Below are 22738 nucleotides of genomic sequence, written 5' to 3'. Positions count from 1 at the left end.
ATACCTCGGGCAATTATTTAAGGCGGATCAGGATCAGAGTGAAATAAAACCACATCAATAACTGCCTTGAAAGAGAAAGCAATGGCCTTTGATAGCACAACAATCAAACTAGATTCGAAGCAATTCATCCTCAATCGTGCCATGAAGAAGGGGCATTGCCCAAAACGTCGCCTATTAGTCTATGTTTTCCCTTTTTAAGGCCACAATATCGTTGATCAACGTGTTGTTAAATTGCTAATTGTGCCCCACTGCCAACGCAGAAGCGTCACCAAATAATTTGAAATAAAAATTCTTACCAAAGGATAGAGTCCTTTCTTTTTTGGGGGGGGGAGGGAATATTTGAAATGGAAATCAACATCGCATTGTGCCAGAAGCAGACATTTCAATTCGTATCGATTACCAGCTATACCATGGATGGGAAACACGGACGCCGACTCCGATAATGGATCAATGATTCAATGGGCGAGCTCACGACTCCCCGTGAGATACAAAGCACCTGAGTTCGATTCCCGGCCACGGCTCACGTCAGAGGCGAGTGATATCGATCGGGCAGCGTTGCCAGCTCCGATAGGCGGAAAGCCGCCAAACCGACCTCACACGAGTCAGGAGGTGTCGCTCTAACACATTCCTGCTGCGGAGGGAGCTGGTAGGGGACGTTGGGTTGCTCGGTCAATGGCCTGCAGGGTCAACGGCGGCGTGGTGTATTCCGCAAATATGTCCGACTGTGAGGGCGGGCACAAGCCGGCGTGAGTAGGTTAAACGTTGAGTTTTATAAGGGCACCACGGGGTGACCAGCCCCTCCCCACCCAGCCCCACCCAGCCCCTCCCCACCCTCCCCTCCACACCCAGCCCCTCCCCTCTACACCCAGCCCCTCCCCACCCTCCCCTCTCCACCCAGCCCCACCCAGCCCCACCCTCCCCACCCAGCCCCCCCTCTTCACCCAGCCCCACCCCTCCCATTTTTGGATGCACGACGGACGGACGGACACAGTAATCCCCTGTGGGCTGGTGTAACCAGGTGGTTCCTACCAGTATAAACCATCTAAAGTCACGAGACTACTAAGTACTGTGCTGTATTACACGAACTGGTACAAATGTTTTAATACAAACCTGGAATCGCGTCCATATCTGAGTGACGGAGTCGCTCGATTTGTCGCGATAGTCGCTTCGAGGAAAAGACACGACGCGTATCAATCACGAACTCGCCGAGTTGGCAACACCGATCGATCCTCCACCGCCCCTGCCGGGGGTGGCCCCTGGGAGCAGCGGCCGCGGTCAACCGTGGCCCGCGGCGGCGTGCGGAGGCCACCATTCAGCAGGGGATCTGACAACGGTCACTTCTGATATTTGCGCAAAAAAACGCAAACTCGTCACCTCGGGTAAATGGTTTATCTAAAAACAATTGCGTCCAGCCGGGAATTTTTTTTAAACAAGTGCGTTTGACCCTTGACCCGGCAACGCGCTCGCCGTAGTTTGGCAGTGACGGCTCAAGATCAACAAACACCACGCCCGGGGAGGAGCAGCCTCGCCTCCCTTCCTCTCCTCCTCCTCTCCTCCTCGTCACCATCTCCTCCTCCTCGTTGCCCTTTGCATGGGCAGCATAGTCGTCCCCCGTCGTCTCCCTCCGCCCCTGACCGATGCTGCCCAGGCTGAGGCTGCTCCGCGCGCGGCCCGGCGGCGGCAGCGGCGGCGGCAGCGGCGGCTACGCGGGCAGCGCCCGGCGGGACCACCATGACCCCCTCGTCCCCCCCCGGCAGCAGCAGCAGCAGCTCGGCCTCGTGGCGGGGTCGCTCCTCCACCGTCGCCTCCTCGGCGTCGCCACCTCGGGCGCTGCGGCAGGAGGAGGCGGCCGGGGGGGCGCCGAGCCGCTGCCGGCCCGAGCGCGCGTCGTGGTGTGCGGCGCAGGCATCGTGGGCACCTCGGTGGCGTTCCACCTCGCCGAGCTCGGCTGGACGGACGTGCTGCTGCTGGAGCAGGGCAGGTAACGACGGCCCAGCGGTGACCCCGACCTCGCCCCTGACCCCGACCTCGCCCCTGACCCCCATTGTCAATGCCGCTGCTGGATGATGAAGGCCTCTCTCCTCTCCCCCACGCTGTGTCGGGCTCTGGTTTCAGATGTCACTCGTCACCTGGAATGGAGCCGGTCGTCCACTCCAGGGACGATACGCTCACAGCTAATTGTGTGGGCAGTTAACAGCGGGCGTCCTGGGGCGAAGTGACAGTACGGTGCGAAAGAAGTTCCTCATGCATACGTGGTTCTGTGGTTCACGCACTTGTGCTGTGAACCTGGCCACCTGAGTTCTCAGACGGTGGCCACGGCTAACGGCAGTGGCGAGTGACATCCTGATCCACTCCCCGGCTCTCCGACCATAACCCGCATGGACCGCCACATGTGGTTCACCAGCACAGTTAACAACAACAACAAACGCAACACATTCGTCACTAACACGACCTTAGCTCTAACCTGGTTAAACTTAACACGAGTTTCAAACTAAAACGTGTCGTAAATCAGGGCCACATCCCCCGAGTTGCTGTTTGTGTTGTTGTTGCTGCTACTGCGACTCGAGGGGCCAGTTTCTATATTTACAGCGGAGCCTTCGTCCTTAACCCCACCGTGTCTCGTTACTCACCGGCGCTGCCACCTGTTCTCTCTACCCTTTATTTAACCAGAAGGAGAACACTGTTGGGATTCTCTGTGGTGGGATGCGCGCATGGGTAATTGTGGTTACGTGGCGGTACATTTAGCCTTTTAGGGCTTTTCAACTCGGTTTGAAAACGTTTATGCATTCATTCTGTTCATGAGTCTGTCCGTCAAGATTAGCGGTGGACCTGTAACTCTGAAAAAAATTATCCAATGTCACCCAAACGCTAATAAGTATAAACTTATATTGCCATTTGGGAACGGCCCTATTGGAAACTACTCAAATTGATCAGATGGTTACCCAGAATTTGCAGGCACAAGTTCCGGCAAACGGGGGGCTGTTTACAAACACCGGGCTGAACTGCAAGTAACATCGCAAGGGCCCGACTAATGCGGCTGTGTGTGTGTGTACTGTGTACTGGGCATCCTTAATCCATGAGTCGTTGAGAGTGAGCATGGAAGCAGGGTGAGGGTTGGTGGCATCACTGGCGTTGGTTGTAACAGCACATTGTCATTAAGAGACGGGGTATATATATACAATGTTGCAGCAGGTGCCCCTTTTCACTGTCGTAATCGATGGAAGGAAAACCACAGCGACAGTCCCAGAATGTGCCCCATAATACCACACACCCTTTATGATTCATGGGTCTGGGCAGGCAGCAGTGATAAGTGTAGCAGCACAATCTACTGTAGTTATACCTTGCTCCCACATCTATTCTCGCTCCGTTCACCAACCCGCACTGGCCAGAATGGGGAAGTATGGTCAAATAAGTATCATGGCCCACATGGTGTGGGGGGAGGCGCTCATTTAACAGTAGATTGTCTAACAGGGCCACAATACCTGAATCTGTACCGCTGCCGAATCGGGCCTTCGATTTTTCGTCCGCTCATCGTCATCTGCTCTCAACTCCTGCCCCTTGCCCCCTCCCCCCCAGGCTGTCAGGAGGAACGACTCGTATGTGCGCTGGGATCGTAAGCAGTGTGCGGCACCTGCCTCTGGAGATTGAGGCCGCCGACTACTCCCTCAAGCTGTACCAAAGCCTGGAGAAGGACACGGGAATAAGCACAGGTAGCGGGCGGTCGGGGCGCTCCCATTTGTCGTGAGTCCACCTCACTCACGGTGGCCAGAGCGGTCCCGTCAAGCGGAGAGAGTCTGCAACAGTAAGGCTGTTGTTTGCCTCGTCATCCACAAATCATTTTGATTGCCTTCGGCTCGGGGTGGCTCAGAAGTCAGAGCGCTGAGCCGACACCACTGAACGCCTCGGTTCGCATCCGGGTATCAGCCACCCGTTGTTAAACTAGGTTCCACTAGCCTCTGACCACTCTACAACAACATTATTGCGTTAAATTCCGTTTTAGATCCATTTTCCAAGCCTTTTTTTCAGCAAATCCGCCAAACAAAATAGTTCATCGGTAACAGTAGTAATTGCGAAACACTGGGACTCTGCAGTAGTTCCAAGTGGCTGTCTTAATCTGACCGTGGAAGAGAGCCTTGGTGCAACCCTCATATAGTTTTTGAAGAAGATTAAAGAGATCTGCAGATGATATAACTTTTGCTAACGTGATTGTTGCCCTACTGCTAAACATTAACCCTTAGGATTTAAGAAGACTGGAGTTATATCGCTGGCACAGACTCAGAACCGGATCATCTCCCTACAAAGGATCGCAGCTCAGCTGAAGTAAGATTTGATGAGCATTGAATTATAATGATAACTTTTTAAAATCTTAAACGTTCCAGTTGTCTGCTTCCACTTGCTGGTGGTGGAGACAAATGCTTTAATAATGCCCGATTGTCAATCCACTGCTAATGTTTGGACCACTTGTTAAACCATGTCATGCAGGTCATTGGGGTTATTTGACCATACTTCACCTTACTGATCCGTGTGGGTTCGTGATGGTGGGGTGCATAGACATTGTAGACTGGTACACTTAAATTAAAAGATTTCACTGCAATGTCCTCCACTGACGACGTAGCCCCGCAGACACCTGTGTGATGTGTGGTGGTCAGCCATTCATAAGCACCAACCAGGCTCGGAACCTGCTTAGCTTTCAAGATCTGACGAGATCGGAGGCAGTGTTACAATAATATAACTCATAATGGTATCAGCTGAAGTTTGACTAAAGTGGTACCTGGGCTGATGGAGCTTGTGATGTGGTGCGGTCGGTAGTGCGCGGGGCACAGAGGCCATGATGCTGACGGCACAGCAGGTGCTGGAGATGCACCCGTGGGTGCGTGCTCGCGGTGGGGATGGTGGCGGCACCGGGGATATCCTGGGCGGCCTCCTCGTGCCGGGCGACGGCACCGTCTCCCCTGGCGACGTGTGCCGTGCCCTGGCTCATGCAGCCGTTGCCCACGGTGAGGGCAGTTCTCCTCTCAACTGCCAACTTACGATGCTCTTCGGTTGTTGGGTCACTTATCTGCTGGTTCGCTTGCTCTCTACCCCGCTCGCCTGCCGGTTCACTCATCCACCCATTTTCCCCTGAACTCAATCATCTTGCCCATTCGCTTGCCTGCCCACCCACTGACTCGTATATCTGCCAACTCGCCCATTCACTCGATCATCCACTCACTCACTCACTCACGTGGCTTTCCTCTTAGCCTCTCATCCGTCAACTTTCTCGACCTGCCAGCTCGCTTTTCCACTCGCCCTTCTATCCATTCACTCACCTGCCCTCTCAGCTGTTCACACAACCTTCTGCTCACCAAATTACTTGCTCGCCCCTCCTTCGTCTGCCTGCTCACTAGTCTGGCTGATTGCTGATTCAGCTCCTGCTGCTCACCCATTTACCTGCTCACTCACCCAACCGCTCGTCTACCCGCTCACTCACAATGCCTCACAATGCCTCGGCAAGGAAGCAGACATGAGTTTGACAGCATTGCACCACGTTGGACATCACTGGACTCCCTCTCGGTCTGGGAAGTGAGTTCACCGCACGTCTTCATTTTGTCCACAACGTCACCACCGCGAGCAGCAGATCTGCAGCGCCGTCGTTTCGAGTCCTCTGCCACAGCCACGTGTAACTCCGACGAACTGAGAAGGGGACCCTGGCGCCTGCGTTTCTGATTCTCGATTCTCTCCCCAGGGGTGCAGATTCGCGAGCGGACGGCGGTGAACCACATCCTGGTGGACAAGGGCCGCGTGACGGCCGTGGAAACGGACCACGGAGAAGTCGAGTGCGAGTTCTTCGTCAACTGCGCCGGGCAGGCGAGAGACGCGACACCGCACAGGGTCTAGACCGGGCGCACGCGACGGCCATGTTGGGAATCTCGTAGCTCCCCCCCACCGGGAGGCCGAGAGGGGCCACATGGAAATCTAGTGAGGGCGACGTCACGCTGGCGAGCGTGATATCGCGACCGTGACCTGGCCGTGCCTCGTCCGCTGGGCCGCTTGGCCGTGAGCCTCTGAGCGCTGAGTGTTGCGGTGTCGCCCCGGCCGTGCGTGCAGTGGGCGTACGAGCTGGGCCAGTGTTCCGACGAGGCGGTGTCGGTGCCGCTGCACCCGTGTGAGCACTTCTACCTGCTCACGCAGCCGCTCTCCCCGCCGTTCGGAGAGAATCTACCAGGTACCCACGCCCCCCGTGCAGCCACCCTTCCACCGGAGGCTCCTGCCGTTTCATGGTCATCATCATTTCGTTTTTGTTCTAACATAAACAACTCATTCAAGACCCCAAACATCACACCTCATGGATTTGACATTCCTCCTCCTCCTCCTCGAGACACCGGTGTAACCATCACCTGCATCAGAACATCACCAGGCCGATGCAGACATCTCCTTTATAACTTGAACATTAAAGACAAGCCACGGTAGTGCCACTGTGGCCATGCAGCCCAAGCTGGATTCCTGGTCACAGTGCACATCAATCGTGATTACCTGAACCTGTCATGGGCCTCCCCTAGGTCAAGTCAATCTTACTTCAGTACCCAGAATGGTATATAAATATCAGCAGTGGGGAAACAAAAGGACTGGACGTGTGCCTACCACACCACCCCCATGTGTGTCGTGCCGGCCTAAATAGGTGCTGCTCACTAACAGCCCTTGCCCCCAAACAGTCTGGTAAAACTAAAAGTGGGATCTTTGTGTGCGTGTGTGTGTGTAGTGATCCTGGACCTGGATGGCCGTGTGTACGTGCGAGAGTGGCAGGGCGGCGTGCTGTCAGGCGGGTACGAGAAGAACCCCAAACCCATCTTCACTGAGGGCAAGAACCAGGTGGAGTTCCAGACGATGGAGCAAGACTGGGACCACTATGGTACGCGAGCGGGACGCATGCCAGCACTCGCTCCGAGCTCAGCATCTCCCGCACTCTCAAGAGAGACTCCAGTGTGGGCGCGAGGGTGGCGGTCACGGATTTTATCTGTGGACAGGAATCGAACTCAGGTCAGCTCTGCTTGTACAGTGGATAAACAACCTGGCACCTGAGCTGCGCCGGGCTGGCTTGGCACAGCCCCGGCACGGCTGTGCGGTGGAGAAGAGGTCATGGAGGCTACGTGAGGCGTGATCTTATTCCACGTGTGTGTGTGTGTGTGTGCGCCCCCCACGGAGCGGTGGGGCAGTCGTTAGCGCACTGTGCTGCGAATCCGATAACCTTAGTTCGATTCCCGCTCACGGCCAACACCGGTAACGATTATCTGAACCGGTCCTTGCTCACTCCAAGGTCGGCTCAACCTCAAATTAGTACCTCGTACTATATATAAACATCACCATGAGGGACACAAAGGCAGCCGGGCATGATGCCAGCCACCCACTCCCTCGTGTGCCGTACCGCCCTTCATAGGTGCTCGCCAACAGCACTTGACCTAACAGAGTGTTAAAGGCTATACGGGGGATCTTCGTCTTTGTATTTTTGACCCTCGCAGAGCCCCTGCTGGGCGCGCTGCTGCACCGCATGCCGGGCCTGGACGGGGCGGCCGTGTCGCGCCTCGTGAACTGCCCCGAAGCGTTCACGCCGGACCTGCGCTGCATCATGGGCGAGGCGCCCAACGTCCACAACTACTTTGTCCTCGCCGGGATGAACTCGGCCGGATCGACGCTGGCCGGGGGCCTGGGCAAGTGAGTGCGCTCGGCGCCGGCTCTCCTCCTCGCCGGGGACGGCTTCGCGACGTTTGCGTGGCCACCGCCGCCCGGCTGAACGACCGCTGCGTTGTGCGTCGCCAGGTACCTGGCGGAGTGGATGGTGACCGGGAGCCCCTCCGAGAACGTGTGGCCCCTGGACGTCCGCCGCTTCGGGGGCCTCCAGAGCAGCCGCACGTTCCTGCGCCACCGCATCATGGAGGTCGTGCGTAAGTCCCCCCCCTTTCCCCCACCGCCCCCGTGCGCGTGTCTCCCGTGAACCCGCTGGGTGTCTGTGTTTACCGCATGGGTCAGAGACCTGGACTCCTCGAAACGATCAGTTAAACAATAAGTGGTTAGCTTTTGAGCATAGTGTTTGAGATGGATGCAAGGGATTTAATGGCAGGACAGGGTGGCTAACGTCAGTAATGAGTGATATCTGAACTGGTCCTGGTTCACCCCTTCCCTCGCTTCACCCTTCACCAAACTGTCATGACCAGCATGTTGAAGCATGGTCAAACAACTTCCATGATTGACACAGTATGGGGAGGCCTAGATCAAATCCAGAAATAAATTGACAAAGGTCCGTACATTATTATTGTTGTCTTCAATGTGGTTTTGTGCATTATTCAAATGACATTCAGCAGATGCAGTTGGCGGTGGTGCCGATGCATGTGGCCTGTAGTCCAGCACTGTTGAGGCAGTGAGGGTTGGTGGATCACACAGATGTTGTCAAACTCCCTTCCTGTGGGCATCCAAGAGCCATACCCTGGCTCGCCAGAAGGCAGTACAGCAAAATGTGGACCTATATTATCTCCCCCTTCTCTTTGGGATAGAGTGTTGCCTCCTTGCACACGTGGGTTTACTCTGGCTACACTCATTTATAGATTCAAAACATCTTCATGTGTGAATCGCCATAGAGCTTGGACAAATGCTATTTCATCTCTGTCCAAGGGCACACTTGTTGACTTGGGTTCTTTCGTTCGTCATTCTATGAACGGCAGCTAATATTGCCACGATTCTTTATTAGTTGTTGTAGCGGTTGTTGTTTTGTTGTTGTTTTGCAGCGCTCACATTTGAGCGCAAGTTCCCGCACGTGGAGTTCCAGACAGGCCGGCGCCTGCGGATGTCTCCGCTGTTTGACCGCCTGGATGCGCAGGGCGCCCGCTGGGCCGAGAAGCACGGCTACGAGCGGCCCAAGTTCTTCGTTCCGCCCGGTGCGCCCACACAAGCCCACCCCGTGTGCTCCTCTCTTGTGTGGACACAGCCGTGCCCCGCAGCGATGAGTGCTTGGGTTCCATTTCCGACTCATGCGACTTTCTGATGCATAATGTACGCCGACTCAGTAATTAGAGAATCTATCGAAATTGAAAGAAATACAAATAATTTTAACCATTTGGATAGCTACTGCCTTAGTGCTGCGTGGAAGCGAATCATCAAATAATACATTATTTAAATGCATGTCTATGAAGGGCTGCATACTTCAATAGGGATTACCGTTGATACAGCTATTTTAATACACACAATAGACAGGAAGGACAAAATCAAAGGGCTCGCATAATGCACATGCATAATGTACGTTGCCTCAGTAACCCCCCCCCCCATCACTTTGCGCAAGAGCGCAGAAGTGTGGTCACCACATCGATGCCACTATATAAGGATCGAAACGGTAAGACTTCTCCACAAATCTGGCTGTCGCCTGATGAAGCTGGTTGTAATTACTGGCGAAACGTCGTACTCAGATTGTAAATGTTGTGGCTTGGCTCTCCAACACACCTGTGTGCTGTACGAGTGACGAATTGGCCACGTTCTGTTTACGTGACAACCCTTACTAGTTGGCTGTGTCGGCTGGTGGCGGGTTTTAACGACACATTTATATATTTACGCGATCTAACCCAAACAAACCTGTTATGGATATTGGTCGCGAAAGCCTACGTGTTAAACTAAGTCTATAACTACTCTCGCTTTCTTTCTGCAGAGTGTGCGAGTGAGTGTGTTCGTCTGGGGAGCGGTGGTGCAGTGGTTAGCACGCTGCGCAACGAACCCGGAAACCCGAGTTCGATTCCCGCTCACGGCCAACACCAGCGATGATTACCTGAATCGGTTCTGGACCTCCCCTAGGTCGATTCAGCCTCAAATGAGCACCTGGTGCGGTGTGTAAACATTGCCACAGGGGAGACAAAGGTGGTCGGGAATGGTGCTGGTCACTGACCCCCTCGTGTGCTGTGCCTGCATGGATTTCCTCCGGGTTCACCTGCTTCCTCCCGTAGCTAGAAGACAATCACACAACGTAACTGGCATTGGCCACAACATACCAATGTTGAAAAAATACCCACAAATTACTCAATTGGGAATACACGCAGCAGTAACATTGCCTCCTGCGACAGAAACTTGGCAGGACCCTCCTGAAAAAAACATCTTGAGGCTTTCCTGGTAACAAGTGTGTATATGTATATATACTGTGTGTGTATATATAAGCGTATTGTCGCGTGGCTGCGGGCAGATTGGCCACACGAGGTGGACGAGAGAGGCACCTTCTTCAAGCCGAGCTGGTTCGACATCGTGCGGGCAGAGGTGGCGTCGTGCAGGGAGGGCGTCAGCGTCATTGACATGACCTCCTTCACCAAGTTTGAGCTGCGGGTGAGTTTGGTTCGGTAAAGCCGCACCTCGCGCCACAAAGGGCGACGTTCTCACTTCGTTGCTTGCGCAGTCGCTGTCTCCTCGCTATCTCGCTCGCAGGATGGAAAATTACATTTGATGAAGATAAATAATCAAAAAATCCCAATCTGCCGAGAGAAGAATGGTTTCGATCGGTGCGTTCCATCTGCGGTGACTTACGGATCGGAAACACGGACCCTGGCAGAGAATGGAATAAAATACAAAAAGTGCGCAAAGAAGCATGGAGAGATGCTTGCTTGGAGTTGGACAGAGGAAGAGGGACACGTGATCATGGCGTGGCCAAGTGGCCGTGGCTACGCTGCTTTACGCGGCCACCTGTAATCCAGCACGACTGGGGAGGCAGCAGCGAGGGTTGGTGGATCACACACAGACGTCAAGGAAAAGCCATGCCCTCGCTCGCCCAGAGAAGGCGGTATAGCAACTGTGGACTAATCTCCATCTGTTCGATCAGTATGGGCTAGAGTTGTTTCACCCTCGCATGCATTTATTTGCTCCGTGTGCTCCGGTTTCCTCCCACATGTGTGAGCACTCATCAGCAGTTGCGTCTTGGCGAATTGGGCAGCACCGCGTGTGACGCATTTTGCGCGAATCACGCCGCTGCATTAAAACTCAATATCGTCGTCGTTATTATTCCGAATTTCACAAGGTGTTCTCGTGCGTGGTGGTGCGTGTAGTCGGCGGGCAACGAATCTTTGGAGTTGCTGCAGTCACTCTGCGCCAACGACCTGGACGTCCCCGTGGGCAGCATCGCGCACACGGGCATGCTGAACGAGGCCGGCGGCTACGAGAACGACTGCAGCGCCGTGCGCGTCACCAAGGGCAAGTGAGTGTCGGTTCCCCCCCGCCCGGCGCTTCTCCCCACGGAGGTGCTCGCAGAGCCGGGTACGTCATCGGATCGTTGAAGTTACCGATCGCTCCCCACCCCCTCGCTAAATCGCATCCATTGCACAAACCGTGGCAGTAGATGCGGATACCTGATGCATACATGGAAAATGTAAAACTCTCTTGTGTGTGACCGTGGTAATCTAGAACAGAACAGATCGTACAACGTATAGCGACAGAACGCCCGATCCACAAACACGAAGAAGGAGGAGGCATCACGGCGATGCACTCCGCTGTTCCTGATGCAGTTATCTGGCTTGACCACCTAATGTGAGACGGTAGTTGTTGCTCGGCATCAGCCATACACAGGAGGAAGGCTCCCCTGCTTGTCGGTTTCAACTAAACTCGACGAATTGGGTGAAACGGAAAATCGTTTGGGGGAAACGCCGCCCGCTGAACAGGAGGGGGTAATGGGCCGGGGATTTCCCATGCCGCCATCGTCATTGGCCGCGGTGCGCTGGGCGTGACGTGTAGCGGCGAGGGAGGTGGTTTCCCGCCTTTGGGAGGCAGGAAGTAAGGGCGGCAGCCATTTGCAAAGGTGCCCGAGTGATCGACCACAACAAAAGTAAACGGTGGCAAAGGTGCAGCCCTGCAGCGGCTCACTGTCGCCACTGCTGACGGAAGGGCCTCCTCGAGTGGGAACTCTAGAAAACTTAACTCGAGGTTATTTTGGGCGACTCTTTCACGCTGGCCAGACGTCTTGGAAGAGGACAAAAGTTGTCAATTGCAATATTTACTCGATTAATTGACTTATTGATGGAGCTCTAGATACGTGCACTGTGGGTTCTGTGCAGCACAGACAGCTCTCCCTTGCAAAGAGACTTTTGTTTCCACGTGTGGGCGCTGCTGCTGCTCATCATGCCCTGCACGTCATCTCTGTGATTCCCAGAATTCCAAATGTGTCTGCTTCCTGTATTGTCATACTGAGAGCTGCCCCCTTGATTCCCAGCATTTCGTGGGTGCTATCCCAACTGCTTCCCACTATTCTCTGTGTGCTGTCGTCCAAGGCTTGTGTGCACGCTTGTGTACATGTTGGTGCATTTGTAGTGAGTCCAACTGAGTCGCAGACGTTGTTCTTTAGAGGCAACACTTTTATTGTAACATCAACACGTTAACACAAAGGGGTAACTGCCCCTTTACCAGATACAGCCCAGGGTGGTGACCACCCAGCTAACTACACTATACGTAGGAGTTACAGCTACGAAGGGTCGGACCCTCACTCGGGTCCCCGACCACGTGTTGATGCCTCGCAGGATGTAGGACGTGGAGCTTCCAGCTTGTAGACGTGGAGCTTGCAGCTTGTAGACGTGGAGCTTCCAGCTTGTAGACGTGGAGCTTCCAGCTTGTAGACGTGGAGCTTCCAGCTTGTAGACGTGGAGCTTGCAGCTTGTAGACGTGGAGCTTCCAGCTTGTAGACGTGGAGCTTCCAGCTTGTAGACGTGGAGCTTCCAGCTTGTAGACGTGGAGCTTCCAGCTTGTAGACGTGGAGCTTCCAGCTTGTAGACGTGGAGCTTCAGCTTGTAGACGTGGAGCTTCCAGCTTGTAGACGTGGAGCTTCCAGCTTGTAGACGTGGAGCTTGCAGCTTGTAGACGTGGAGCTTCCAGCTTGTAGACGTGGAGCTTCCAGCTTGTAGATGTGGAGCTTCCAGCTTGTAGACGTAGAGCTTCCAGCTTGTAGACGTGGAGCTTCCAGCTTGTAGACGTGGAGCTTCCAGCTTGTAGACGTGGAGCTTCCAGCTTGTAGACGTGGAGCTTGCAACTTGTAGACGTAGAGCTTCAGCTTGTTGATGCAGCGACCCCGGTCCCTCCCAGGGACCCACCTTATATCCTCCCGGGCCGGGGCCGCTCCGCCCTCGGCCCCGGCCACCTTCTCGAGTGTTCCAGCTCCTTCTCTATCCCCCTCGAGAGCTCTCCCTGGACACGTGATCACCCCCTAGCCCCCCCACCCCCCCACCTGGCGCCTTCTCTGTGGACACTCCATATCACATGTCTACGGGGTCAACCAGAGTGCCATGGCCTGGGACAACCCTGCCCCTGGGCTGACACTCTCCCGTTCGCCCTGGTGGGAGCCCGCATTACACTCCATGCGTGGTGCCCGCGCTATCCCAGCGCTCACTAAGCCCCGCTAGGGCTGGTACTACGCCCATCTACGGGATGTACCCGATGTAGGGACATCGCACGCCACGGCCCTCCTGGGCCGGCACCATACAGTGACATCCCTGATGTCACTACACATTTACATAAGCGTCCGTATGAACGCGTGTTTGTATGCGTCTGTGTGTGTGGACTCGTCCTCAAATGAGTACCTGGTGCAGAGTTTATTCATCGCCACACAGGAGACAAAGGTAGCTGGGCATGGTACTGACCACCCACCCGTTCGTGTACCGTGCCAGCCTTCACAGGTGCTCTTAAACAGCACTTTCCCCTAATGTCTGTTAAGGCTTTCGGGCTGATCTTTGTCGTTGTGTGCGGGCAGCTTCCTGGTGATCTCTCCGACCGACCAGCACGTGCGCAGCTGGCGCTGGCTGAGCCAGCACCTCCCCGCCGATGGCTCCGTGCAGCTGGAGGACGTCTCCGACAAGTACACGGGTAACCGCCACACCCGGGCGGCGGCGGCGGCGGTAACGCACCGGTAATGGCCATAACGATACCCGTGACCTATCCACCGGACTTCCCCTAGTCCTCCCGCAAGGTAAGCAGCGGGGTCGAGCCTGGATAGTGCTTGGATGGCCAACCGTCATGCATAACAGGTGTGCTGGGCAGGTGAGGGATGGTACTGCAAAACCATTGTGGTCCTCTACTTCTACACATCTACATCATCACTGACCAGCGTGGTGAAGTATGGTCAAACAACATAGACGGCCTGTGCAGCAGTCATGTACGCGTACCCATTGATTGTACGGTTGCGTGAATAATACACGGTGTTTAAATGCGAAGCCGCCTCTGTGCTGCATGTTCACGTGTGTACATGTCTGCGTGCCTGTGCGTGCGTGCGCGTGTGTCTGTGTGCGGCTGGCGGTTACCATTGCAGCGTTGAACCTCATCGGGCCCCGGGCGCAAGACGTGCTGTCGGAACTCTCGTACACGCCCGTCACCCCCGAGCACTTCCCCTCCATGCTCTGCAAGGTTGGTCTCCCGCTCCTCACTGCTGCCCAGTAGGGGGCAGTGATAGCGGTGGCAGTGCAGTGGTAACGCTCGCGCCTCGAAGCAACACCAACCCACGTTCCATTCCCGACTCGAGTGCCTTTGTTGAGTTTGTACGTTCTCCCCCTGCTCTGCAGAGTGCAATTGAATGTATCGGTGTGTGAGTGAATCACAGCCAACACCAGTGACGATTATCTGAACCAGTCCTGGGCCTCCCCTAGGTTAATTGAGCCTTAACTGAGTACCTGGTGCGATGTGTAAACATCGCCACTCGGGAGACAAAGGCGGCCGGGCATAGTGCTGACCACCCACCCCCTTGTGTGGCGTGCCGGCCTACATAGGTGCTCGCTAACAGCACTTGCCCCAACAAGTTTGTGAATGCTATACGGGGGATCTTTGTATGTATCTTTGGCTTTGTCTGTGCTGCAGGAGATGAGCATCGGCTACGCCAATGGGATCCGCATTATGAGCATGACCCACACGGGGGAGCCAGGCTTCATGCTCTACATCCCAACAGAGGTTCGACAACACACAAACACACACAAAGGTCCCCCGTATAGCCTTCAACAGACTGTTGGGGCAAGTGCTGTTGGCGGACAGGTGGCCAGCACCACACCCGGCCGCCTTTGTCTCCCCAGTACCGATGTTTTACAAACTGCACCAGGTGCTCACAAGGCCGAGTCGACCTAGGGCGAGACCCAGGACCAGTTTCGGATATTCGTCACTGATGTTGGCCGTGAGCGGGATTCTTAACGCGCCGGGTTCGTAGCGCAACGCGCTAACCGCTATCGAAGTGCCATACCCTGGCTCTCCAGCTGAAGATGCCACACCAATCGTGGTGGACTAATCTCCGTGTGTCCCAACTGTATGGGATCGAATGTTTCCCCCTGGCACACATGGGCTGAGTGCAAACGAAACTGCTGCCGATGTTCACCGCCCACCGCCTCTCCCCCCGCTCCTCTGGCACGCCAGTACGCGCTGCACGTCTACAACGAGCTCATGAACGTGGGAAAGAAGTTCGGGATCCGCAACGCGGGGTACCTGGCGCTGCGCAGCCTCCGCATCGAGAAGCTCTTCGCGTTCTGGGGCCAGGATTTGGACCCGCACACGACCCCGCTCGAGTGCGGCCGAGAGTTCCGCGTCAAGTTTGACAAGGCGAGACAGCGGGACAGCGCAGGCCCGCAAGGATGTACATTGTCTGGTGGTACCGTGGGCATGAACCACCACGTCCCCACTCCGCCCGGGATCTGGCTGGGTCTATTTGAGATGCATCTGGTTGTGTTTAGGTCAGGCTCGGTCTGGTTGGGTCTGGTTGGGTCTGGTCTCGACTTGACAAGTCTCCATTGGCTGGGTGTAATCTTGTCAAGCCTGGTAGATGGTGTTCTGCTCTTGTCTCTAGGAGCCTGGCCTGATCTTCCCTGCTCTCACCTGCTCTGCTCACAGCTGGTCTCAGTTGTTGTGTGTGTGTTTATTGTGTTTTGGGTTTGTGGTGAGCCAGGCTGGGCCAGGATTGGGTAAGGATACCACTTTTCACCCAGGGCAACCGTGAGAGAGACACAGCCTTAGATATTTCTTGACTTGTCACTGTAACAATAACAACAACAAATTATTACATACATTAAAAAATCTAAAGTTAAATATATATACAATTAATAAGATTTGAAATAACATTTCTTTCAACATCCCGTCTTACCGTTGTGTTTCTCGTGCTGCCTGTGCCGGTCTCGTGCTCGGCCGAAGCAGGGCGTGGAGTTTGTGGGGCAGGAGGCGCTGCTGCGACAGCGTGAGGCCGGCGTGCGACGCCGGCTCACCATGCTTCTCCTGGACGACCACGACCCCGAGGTTGACCCCTGGCCCTGGGGTGGGGAACCCATCATCTGCAACGGAGACTTCGCAGGTACTGACGCACGCAGGCTCACCCACTGACTCACCAACCCGTTCGCTCACACACTCACCCACTGACTCACCAACCAATTCGCTCACACACTCATCCACCCATCAACCCATTTGCTCACTCAGTCACCTATAACCACCCATTCCCCGTGTCCCCGTTGCCGCCACGGCAGGTCTCACCACGAGCTGCGACTACAGTTTCGGGCTGGAGCGCCACGTGTGCCTGGGCTTCGTGTGCCTGGGCCAGCCCATCACGCCAGACCTGATCGCGCGCTCCGAGTACGAGGTGCAGGTGGCCCAGCGGCGCTACCAAGCCCGCGCCAAGCTCTACCCCGTACCCATAATGCCGAGGAGCTAGCGCGGCCACCCCCTTCCTCCTGCTCGTTTGCGACGAACGTGCGCGAGCCGCAACCCGCTGGCGCCACCCGCCCTCTCAAGATTCGGGCGTCGTTACGGCCCCACCGCCACGCCTCATCGTCGCCACCGCCGGCTCCCTCGGCCAGACCCTGCGGTCGCTGCTGCCGCCGCTGCACGGTCGACACACGGCAACCTCACAAGATCGGCCCTAACGCTATCCCGCCAACGCCTCCAAGGTCTTCTCTTCCGCTTGGTCATGAGACTTGTGGAGACCACACTCCATTGGCCGTGTCGGTCCGTTACATGCCCCCAACCTTTGTGTTTCCTTCTCTCTTAATTTTATTTGCTTCTTGTCCCCGATCGTTTTCAACATTTCCGTCCTCGTGGTGGTTTGTCACCTCAGAACGAAGAAAATGTCACCGCGGGCCTCTCGCGGTGGCAGCTGTAACGCCGCACAGCCCGGGAGACGACGCCCGGAGGGGCTGCGTGAGTGGGGGCGGCTCGCGCATCCCTGTGCAGCACGAGATGGCGCCTCTGCGTACCCTCTTGAGAGTTTACAGTGAATTTGCTGAGATCCTCGGCTCGCTACATCTCGAGATGCTGTGTTCACTACAGGTAACTAAACACCTGGACTCGGTAATAATCAGTGCTGCGAGCCGCGTGCTGCGATAGCGGCACTGCGAGGACGACGGTCGACGCAGCCCCGCCGTGCGGCCCCTCCTTACTCGCCGCACAGAATCCGTCCTGGCTCCGCCGCTGGCGTCCACACACGGAGAACGGCGAGCGCTTCCCGCAAGTCTTTGCCACAGGTGACCAGGGCCTCGTGCCTTCGCGGCGGGGGAACGACCCCGCAGCTCGAGGCCACGCGACATCGTCGTCAGGTGGAGTTCCCTCGACGCAGACGCCGCATTCCCGTGGTCCGTCCGTTTCACGCGGACGAACGTTTGTCTCCCCCGTGTGTATGTGCGCGTGGGAATGCTGCCGCGACGTAGCGGTATGCACACTGGACCTGCAACCCGTTGGTCGCCGTGTGCCCATCACACACATGGGGCATGTTTCTTAAATCCCCTTCCCCACGCCTCTGTCCGCCCAGCAGTATGAACTGGTGCGTGGCCGTCGTCGAGTGATCTCTTGCGGTTGGGTTAGAGTGAGGATTCTACCCACCTTTATTGCTCCCACCCCCATCACGACCTCTATCCTCTCGTTGGGCTCTTTAGAATCTCTGGTGGAGGCCACTTCCGCAGAGTGGCATGAGTAAGCAATTGAAGGGCTGCGCCACGCAGTGGCAGTGTTATCGGCACATCACTTTTGCCTTGCTAGGTGCACCTTGAGGCCACAGTAAGTGTTGAAGGTTTGCTGGCAGGAGGTCACATAACAGACTTAGGTGCCATGGGTTCCCTGACTGAAATGACTGGCACATGCACCACCTGTGTTCCCCATTGTCCCAAATAGATGATTTTTATCTGCTGGGCGCTCCGCTCGTTGTTGGAGGGCGACTGATTCCAACTACCCAGAAGCATCCTTCACGAGCCTCCTCTACAGAGGCCGATCTTGGTACCACTGCTACCAGTCATTGGCAAGTCCACTCAGCTCCATATTCTCCTGTACCACATCAGTACATCTCTTCTGTAGCCCGTGCCGAACCTGTTTAGCCCCATCTATCCGGCTAAACAGAAGCTGCTTGGGCAAGCGGTGGCTGGTCTTGCGGGCTACATGACCCAGCCAACGTAGCCTTGCTTGCCGGAGGAGCTCACTGATGGGAGTGTCCAGATCTTATATACAAACTGTATATATACGTATATTGGGGCTTCCTGTGATGTATAAGAGTGTGAAACCAACTGCACCGCAAGGGGTTATTGCATCTGGTCATTGGTGACCGGGCTGACACAAGTAAATAATGTTCCACTTGAGAACTCGTTTTTACGTGTGTAGACTGGTCGACACACACTGTTCCGGATGCAAGAGAAATCAGGAGTATTTTAACGCTCCCAAAACAAACGATAAAACTTTAAATGATGGGATGTCACAGACGAGGCAAATGTGGCTGTGGGCACGTTGGGTGCAAAGGAATTGTCTCCTTAAATTAGCGGTAATGTGCCGCATATTGATTTTACTTTCAAAGCACCGTGTTACTTAAATGGTTATCCAGGCACGTGGTTATGTCATAAAGTGCTTTACTCACTAAACAGTGCGTCTTCAAATCGTGGTCGATCAGGAGTTGACTCAACTCGATCGTCACTCTGGATTCGATTATAAATGGGTCCTCCTGTTTGTGGGGCATCGACAGCTGTTTGTGTCTTGTGGAGGTCATAGAAATATGGCAATTCCACCATTGGCTCATCACATTTGTGCATGGAGACAGACTGTTTTTTTTACTAAATCGGGAGACTGCATGTTTTTAAATCTCATTGTGGGTTGTATAGTTTCCAGGTTTGCCACACGTAAAATATGGTAAAGTTCAAACTCCTCTTTTAAACATTTATAAATTTAAAAAAAATCATTTCTATCCACCATACAAACACTGGCCCTTAACCAAGCGCTCGGCTAACATTTGCGCATTACAGACTGGGGCTCCCTGCTCCAGTTTCTCCTCTCTTCACAGCCGGCGCCTGGGCTCCTCCCCCTCACGTCGAGAATGAATCCCGTGCACCATAAGCGAAGGTTGCCTCTTCTTGCCATGCATTTGGGTTCCGACGTTTCGCATTGCTTTCTCAACTGCTTGTCCAAGACATCTTCGAGGAAGCGATTTTTGTGCCCTTTGCAAAGACTTTTGCCCAACATGCTGTTCACAAAGGCACGTTCATATACATCTGTCTGGCATATCATACATTTCAAAAGCGCTACTATATTTATTTTTATGGTTATATTTGTGTTGTTAAGCGTTATATTATTGTTACATTTGTTTGTGTCGTTGTGCAGAGTTCGGTGCTTTAATCCACAAGTGGGGAGAAATGTGGTCTGGTTCAGATTTTCATGAAATCCAATAAACTGGTCGTTCAAATTCCATTCCGTGTTTGGCTCGGCCTATCATCCTTGTGCGATTGATAAAATGTATACCGCATTGTGGGAATTAAACAGCGATCGCCCCAGAGAGACACGAACTGCTGCCACCATGGGAGCGTGGAAGCTCCACAATTGGCTTGGGGCCACCAACAGAGATGAGCGGCGGTCATTGCTCATTTGAGCATCGAGACTCTTCGACTTGATTGTGCTTAAACCGAACAAGCTGATGCATCATCATCATCAATTGCCATGGTCATTCCACTGCTGGATGGAGGCCTCACAAATCCGCTACAATTTCTCAAGATCCTGCATTATATTTCAAGAGAACTCCTGTCATATCTTCCCCCACACGTCGGATTAGCACGGTGAGACTAGGTACGGTGCGAAAGAAGTTCAACATGCATCAGTAAGGACGCTAAAAAGCAATCGTTAGATGTTAAAATGAACATCCAATAAAGGACGCTAAGAGGTGACCCTTGATAATTATTCAACGATTCGGAGTTGCTGCGAACGCGGGGACAGAGAGGGACAGAGAGGGCCGTGCGAGGCGAGCCCAGCGGAGAGCCCCTCCATTGCCTACCTGGGCACCCGAGGGACAACAACAGCAACAACAACAACAGCAGCGGCAGCGACCTGGCCGCTGGGCCGCGTGCTGGGGACCGGCCGTTACCGCGGCTCATCTCGGCCAGGCAACAAACGACTCCAGTGAACGGAGCGAGACGTTCATGAAACGGTCACCACCAAATTGAGGGTGAGCAGCAGCAAGCTGGCCGCCTGGCCCGGTGCGTGGCGGCTCGAGGAAGCGGCAGCTTCTGACGACCGCGAACAACTTGGACATTTGGACCCGGGGTCGTTTAATGGGTGTACGTTGAACTTCTTTCTCACGGCACGTAGCCAGCCGTGCTCATTTAAGAGGCATGGGCAGAGTGACTCGGCCCACTGACCATTGACTTCCACACACTCCTGTGGTTCGTGTCTTGCAGCTTTTTCAAGAGCCCCACCCGTGCTGTATATTATCTACACAGCCATTGTACAGGGTGGTCCAGACTTGGGACCCCAACGTAATTGACCCCTAACATGTTTGTCCTTTGCATATTTAGTTATGTTTGAAATAAACCTTGCTTAAAAAAAGATTAGAGAATTAAATGGGGGTCACGAGACATCTGGCCCGCCCTGTACTTTACAACCCATCGACCTCTGCTGCCCGCTATCATAAACCCGCGCTGGCCAGTGTGGTGAAATGTGGTGAAATGTGAAATATGGTGAAATGTGGTGAATGGTGGTGAGATGTGGTGAGATATGGTGAAATAACTCCCTGGCATGGCCCACAACACGGCCCTACGTGTACAGTGTGTGTATGTCAAGGAGCAAAGCGAGCACCAAGGCGATCTCGTACACCATTTGAAAAGCAACTGACGAAACTTATCTGCGTGTCGGCTATGCACATCCCTCCATGGTCTCGCTTCTCTCACGACTGTGCCCCATCCCGCCCTCTCCGCTGCTCGTCTCGACTTGCCCTCTCTGCGCCTCGCTCACCACCCTGCGCAGTCTCACGCTCGTCCCTGTGCTCTTCTTGCTCTTCTGCAGTGAACCAACTCCCACAATGCGCATGAAACAATCATCGTCACCAACCTGTCTCCGTTCCTCCCTTAAAACAACCCCCATCCTTTCTCCCCTAGCCCATCATCCTACTACTGCCAGCCCCACAGATACGGCCAGGCCAACCACAACCCATACCACTACCTCTCTCACAATCCATATCGCTCCTCCCACCCCTATCACTACTGCGACCACGACTCCTATCGCTACCCCCACCTCTATCACGACCCCAACCCCTCCTTAACTACTCCGGCTGTCCTGTCACCGTAACGACACCACCACTTTTAATAACCTCACTCTTTGTCACGATCATCTTACGTACAATTGTATAATTGCTTGCCACAAAGTGCCTTGGATTAAGGCGCTATATAAATCTATATAGAAGACCTGATGATGCAGGCAGTGATGAGAATGAAACGGGCACTTTGGACACATGCAGGATGGACAAGAGGCTAATACAGGTAGGAACAACAGGTTCCACACTGCCCACCAGGGATTATTTGTCTGTCGTGCACGAATGCGCTGTCCAACCAAGTTCCTACCTGCCCACTCCGAAGGAACGTGTTTAAAAGTGTTGTTTGGAAAAATGAAAGGAACCGGAAAGAGAGGAAGACCTCAGAGAGAAGGGCTTGACCACGACATCAGAGATTGGTGCCATGAAGATGTGTGGCACTACTTGAGCATATCGGGCACAGGACGGAGGAAAGTGGAAACAAATGACGAAAAGTTCGGTGGACACCGACGGGCTATCTGCCCATGGGCCGTGATGATGTTAATCTAAGAGTTCAACCTGGGAAGTGAACAAAAAGTGCAGCGGCCGTCTCTGGTTGAGCTGGAGCACTTTGACAAATATTGCCATTCTGATGTCTTAAATCCCCTCACGTCCGTGTCTTGTGCTGGCTGTGCCGTGTTGATGCACAGCACAGCAGTTCACTACTTTACCATGGAGTTGTTTTTTGTTTGTTTTTTCGCTGTAGTAACCAGGTCCCTATCGAAGCACGAGCAATTATTACAATGGGTTTTGCCCATGCCAAAAAATAAACTTCAAACGAAATGTAAATTTTGCTTTTATCTTTTCTCACAATTGAATCCCGTTGAGTCAAAACTCTTGCAAATGATTGCAACCTCCCGTTAATGGCCCACAAAGTGGATATCACAGAACTACCGCCGAGAATAATCATTTACGCGACGTCTGGTCCACAAAGGGGAGCATTTTCACACCCACTCTGCCACGGAGTAATGTTTGTAGTTTGACAGTGAAACGGATGCTTTTAATGCTCAGGATTCGGGTCTGTGCAGTCAATTGTGACCAGACTGAGACCATCAACTTGCAACACTTGAGCACCCGGTGTCCATGACAAGCGGCTGTCTGGATGCATATCCACGATTTCAGCAGAATGTTTAGTTTTGTGCTCCGTCAAAGCCACCTAAAGGTGTTCATGAAGCCCCATCGCAAACCGGGGACGAGTTGCAGACCACGAAAAACGCTCGG

General features: G+C 54.2%; 1 protein-coding gene and 1 long non-coding RNA gene across 3 annotated transcripts in view; one reads left to right on the top strand and one right to left on the bottom strand.

The window, feature by feature from the left end:
* The window catches only part of LOC144949574 (uncharacterized), a 207398-nt gene that overhangs the window by 173959 nt on the left and 10701 nt on the right, over positions 1 to 22738 (bottom strand). The gene's annotated exons all lie outside the window — the stretch shown is intronic.
* Positions 1287 to 19650, top strand: PDPR (pyruvate dehydrogenase phosphatase regulatory subunit). 2 transcript variants are annotated; one of them, XM_078879502.1, is made up of 18 exons: positions 1289 to 1981; positions 3577 to 3710; positions 4239 to 4320; positions 4810 to 4997; positions 5726 to 5847; positions 6088 to 6205; positions 6740 to 6889; positions 7497 to 7689; positions 7795 to 7919; positions 8757 to 8906; positions 10193 to 10329; positions 11043 to 11191; positions 13727 to 13839; positions 14282 to 14376; positions 14824 to 14913; positions 15367 to 15549; positions 16138 to 16291; positions 16461 to 19650. In XM_078879502.1, exons 1-18 carry the CDS (start codon positions 1638 to 1640, stop codon positions 16643 to 16645), a joined length of 2712 nt encoding a protein of 903 aa, XP_078735628.1. In that variant the 5' UTR covers positions 1289 to 1637; the 3' UTR covers positions 16646 to 19650. The 2 variants fall into 2 exon arrangements, with proteins under 2 accessions (XP_078735627.1, XP_078735628.1); XM_078879501.1 differs by lacking the exons at positions 16138 to 16291; positions 16461 to 19650 and having other exon boundaries at positions 1287 to 1981; positions 15367 to 16093.

Source organism: Lampetra fluviatilis, chromosome 54 (genome assembly GCF_964198595.1).
Source record: "Lampetra fluviatilis chromosome 54, kcLamFluv1.1, whole genome shotgun sequence".
Classification (NCBI taxonomy): domain Eukaryota; kingdom Metazoa; phylum Chordata; class Hyperoartia; order Petromyzontiformes; family Petromyzontidae; genus Lampetra; species Lampetra fluviatilis.
The sequence above is the reverse complement of the archived record's forward strand: the minus strand, read 5'-3'. Positions and strand labels throughout refer to the sequence as shown.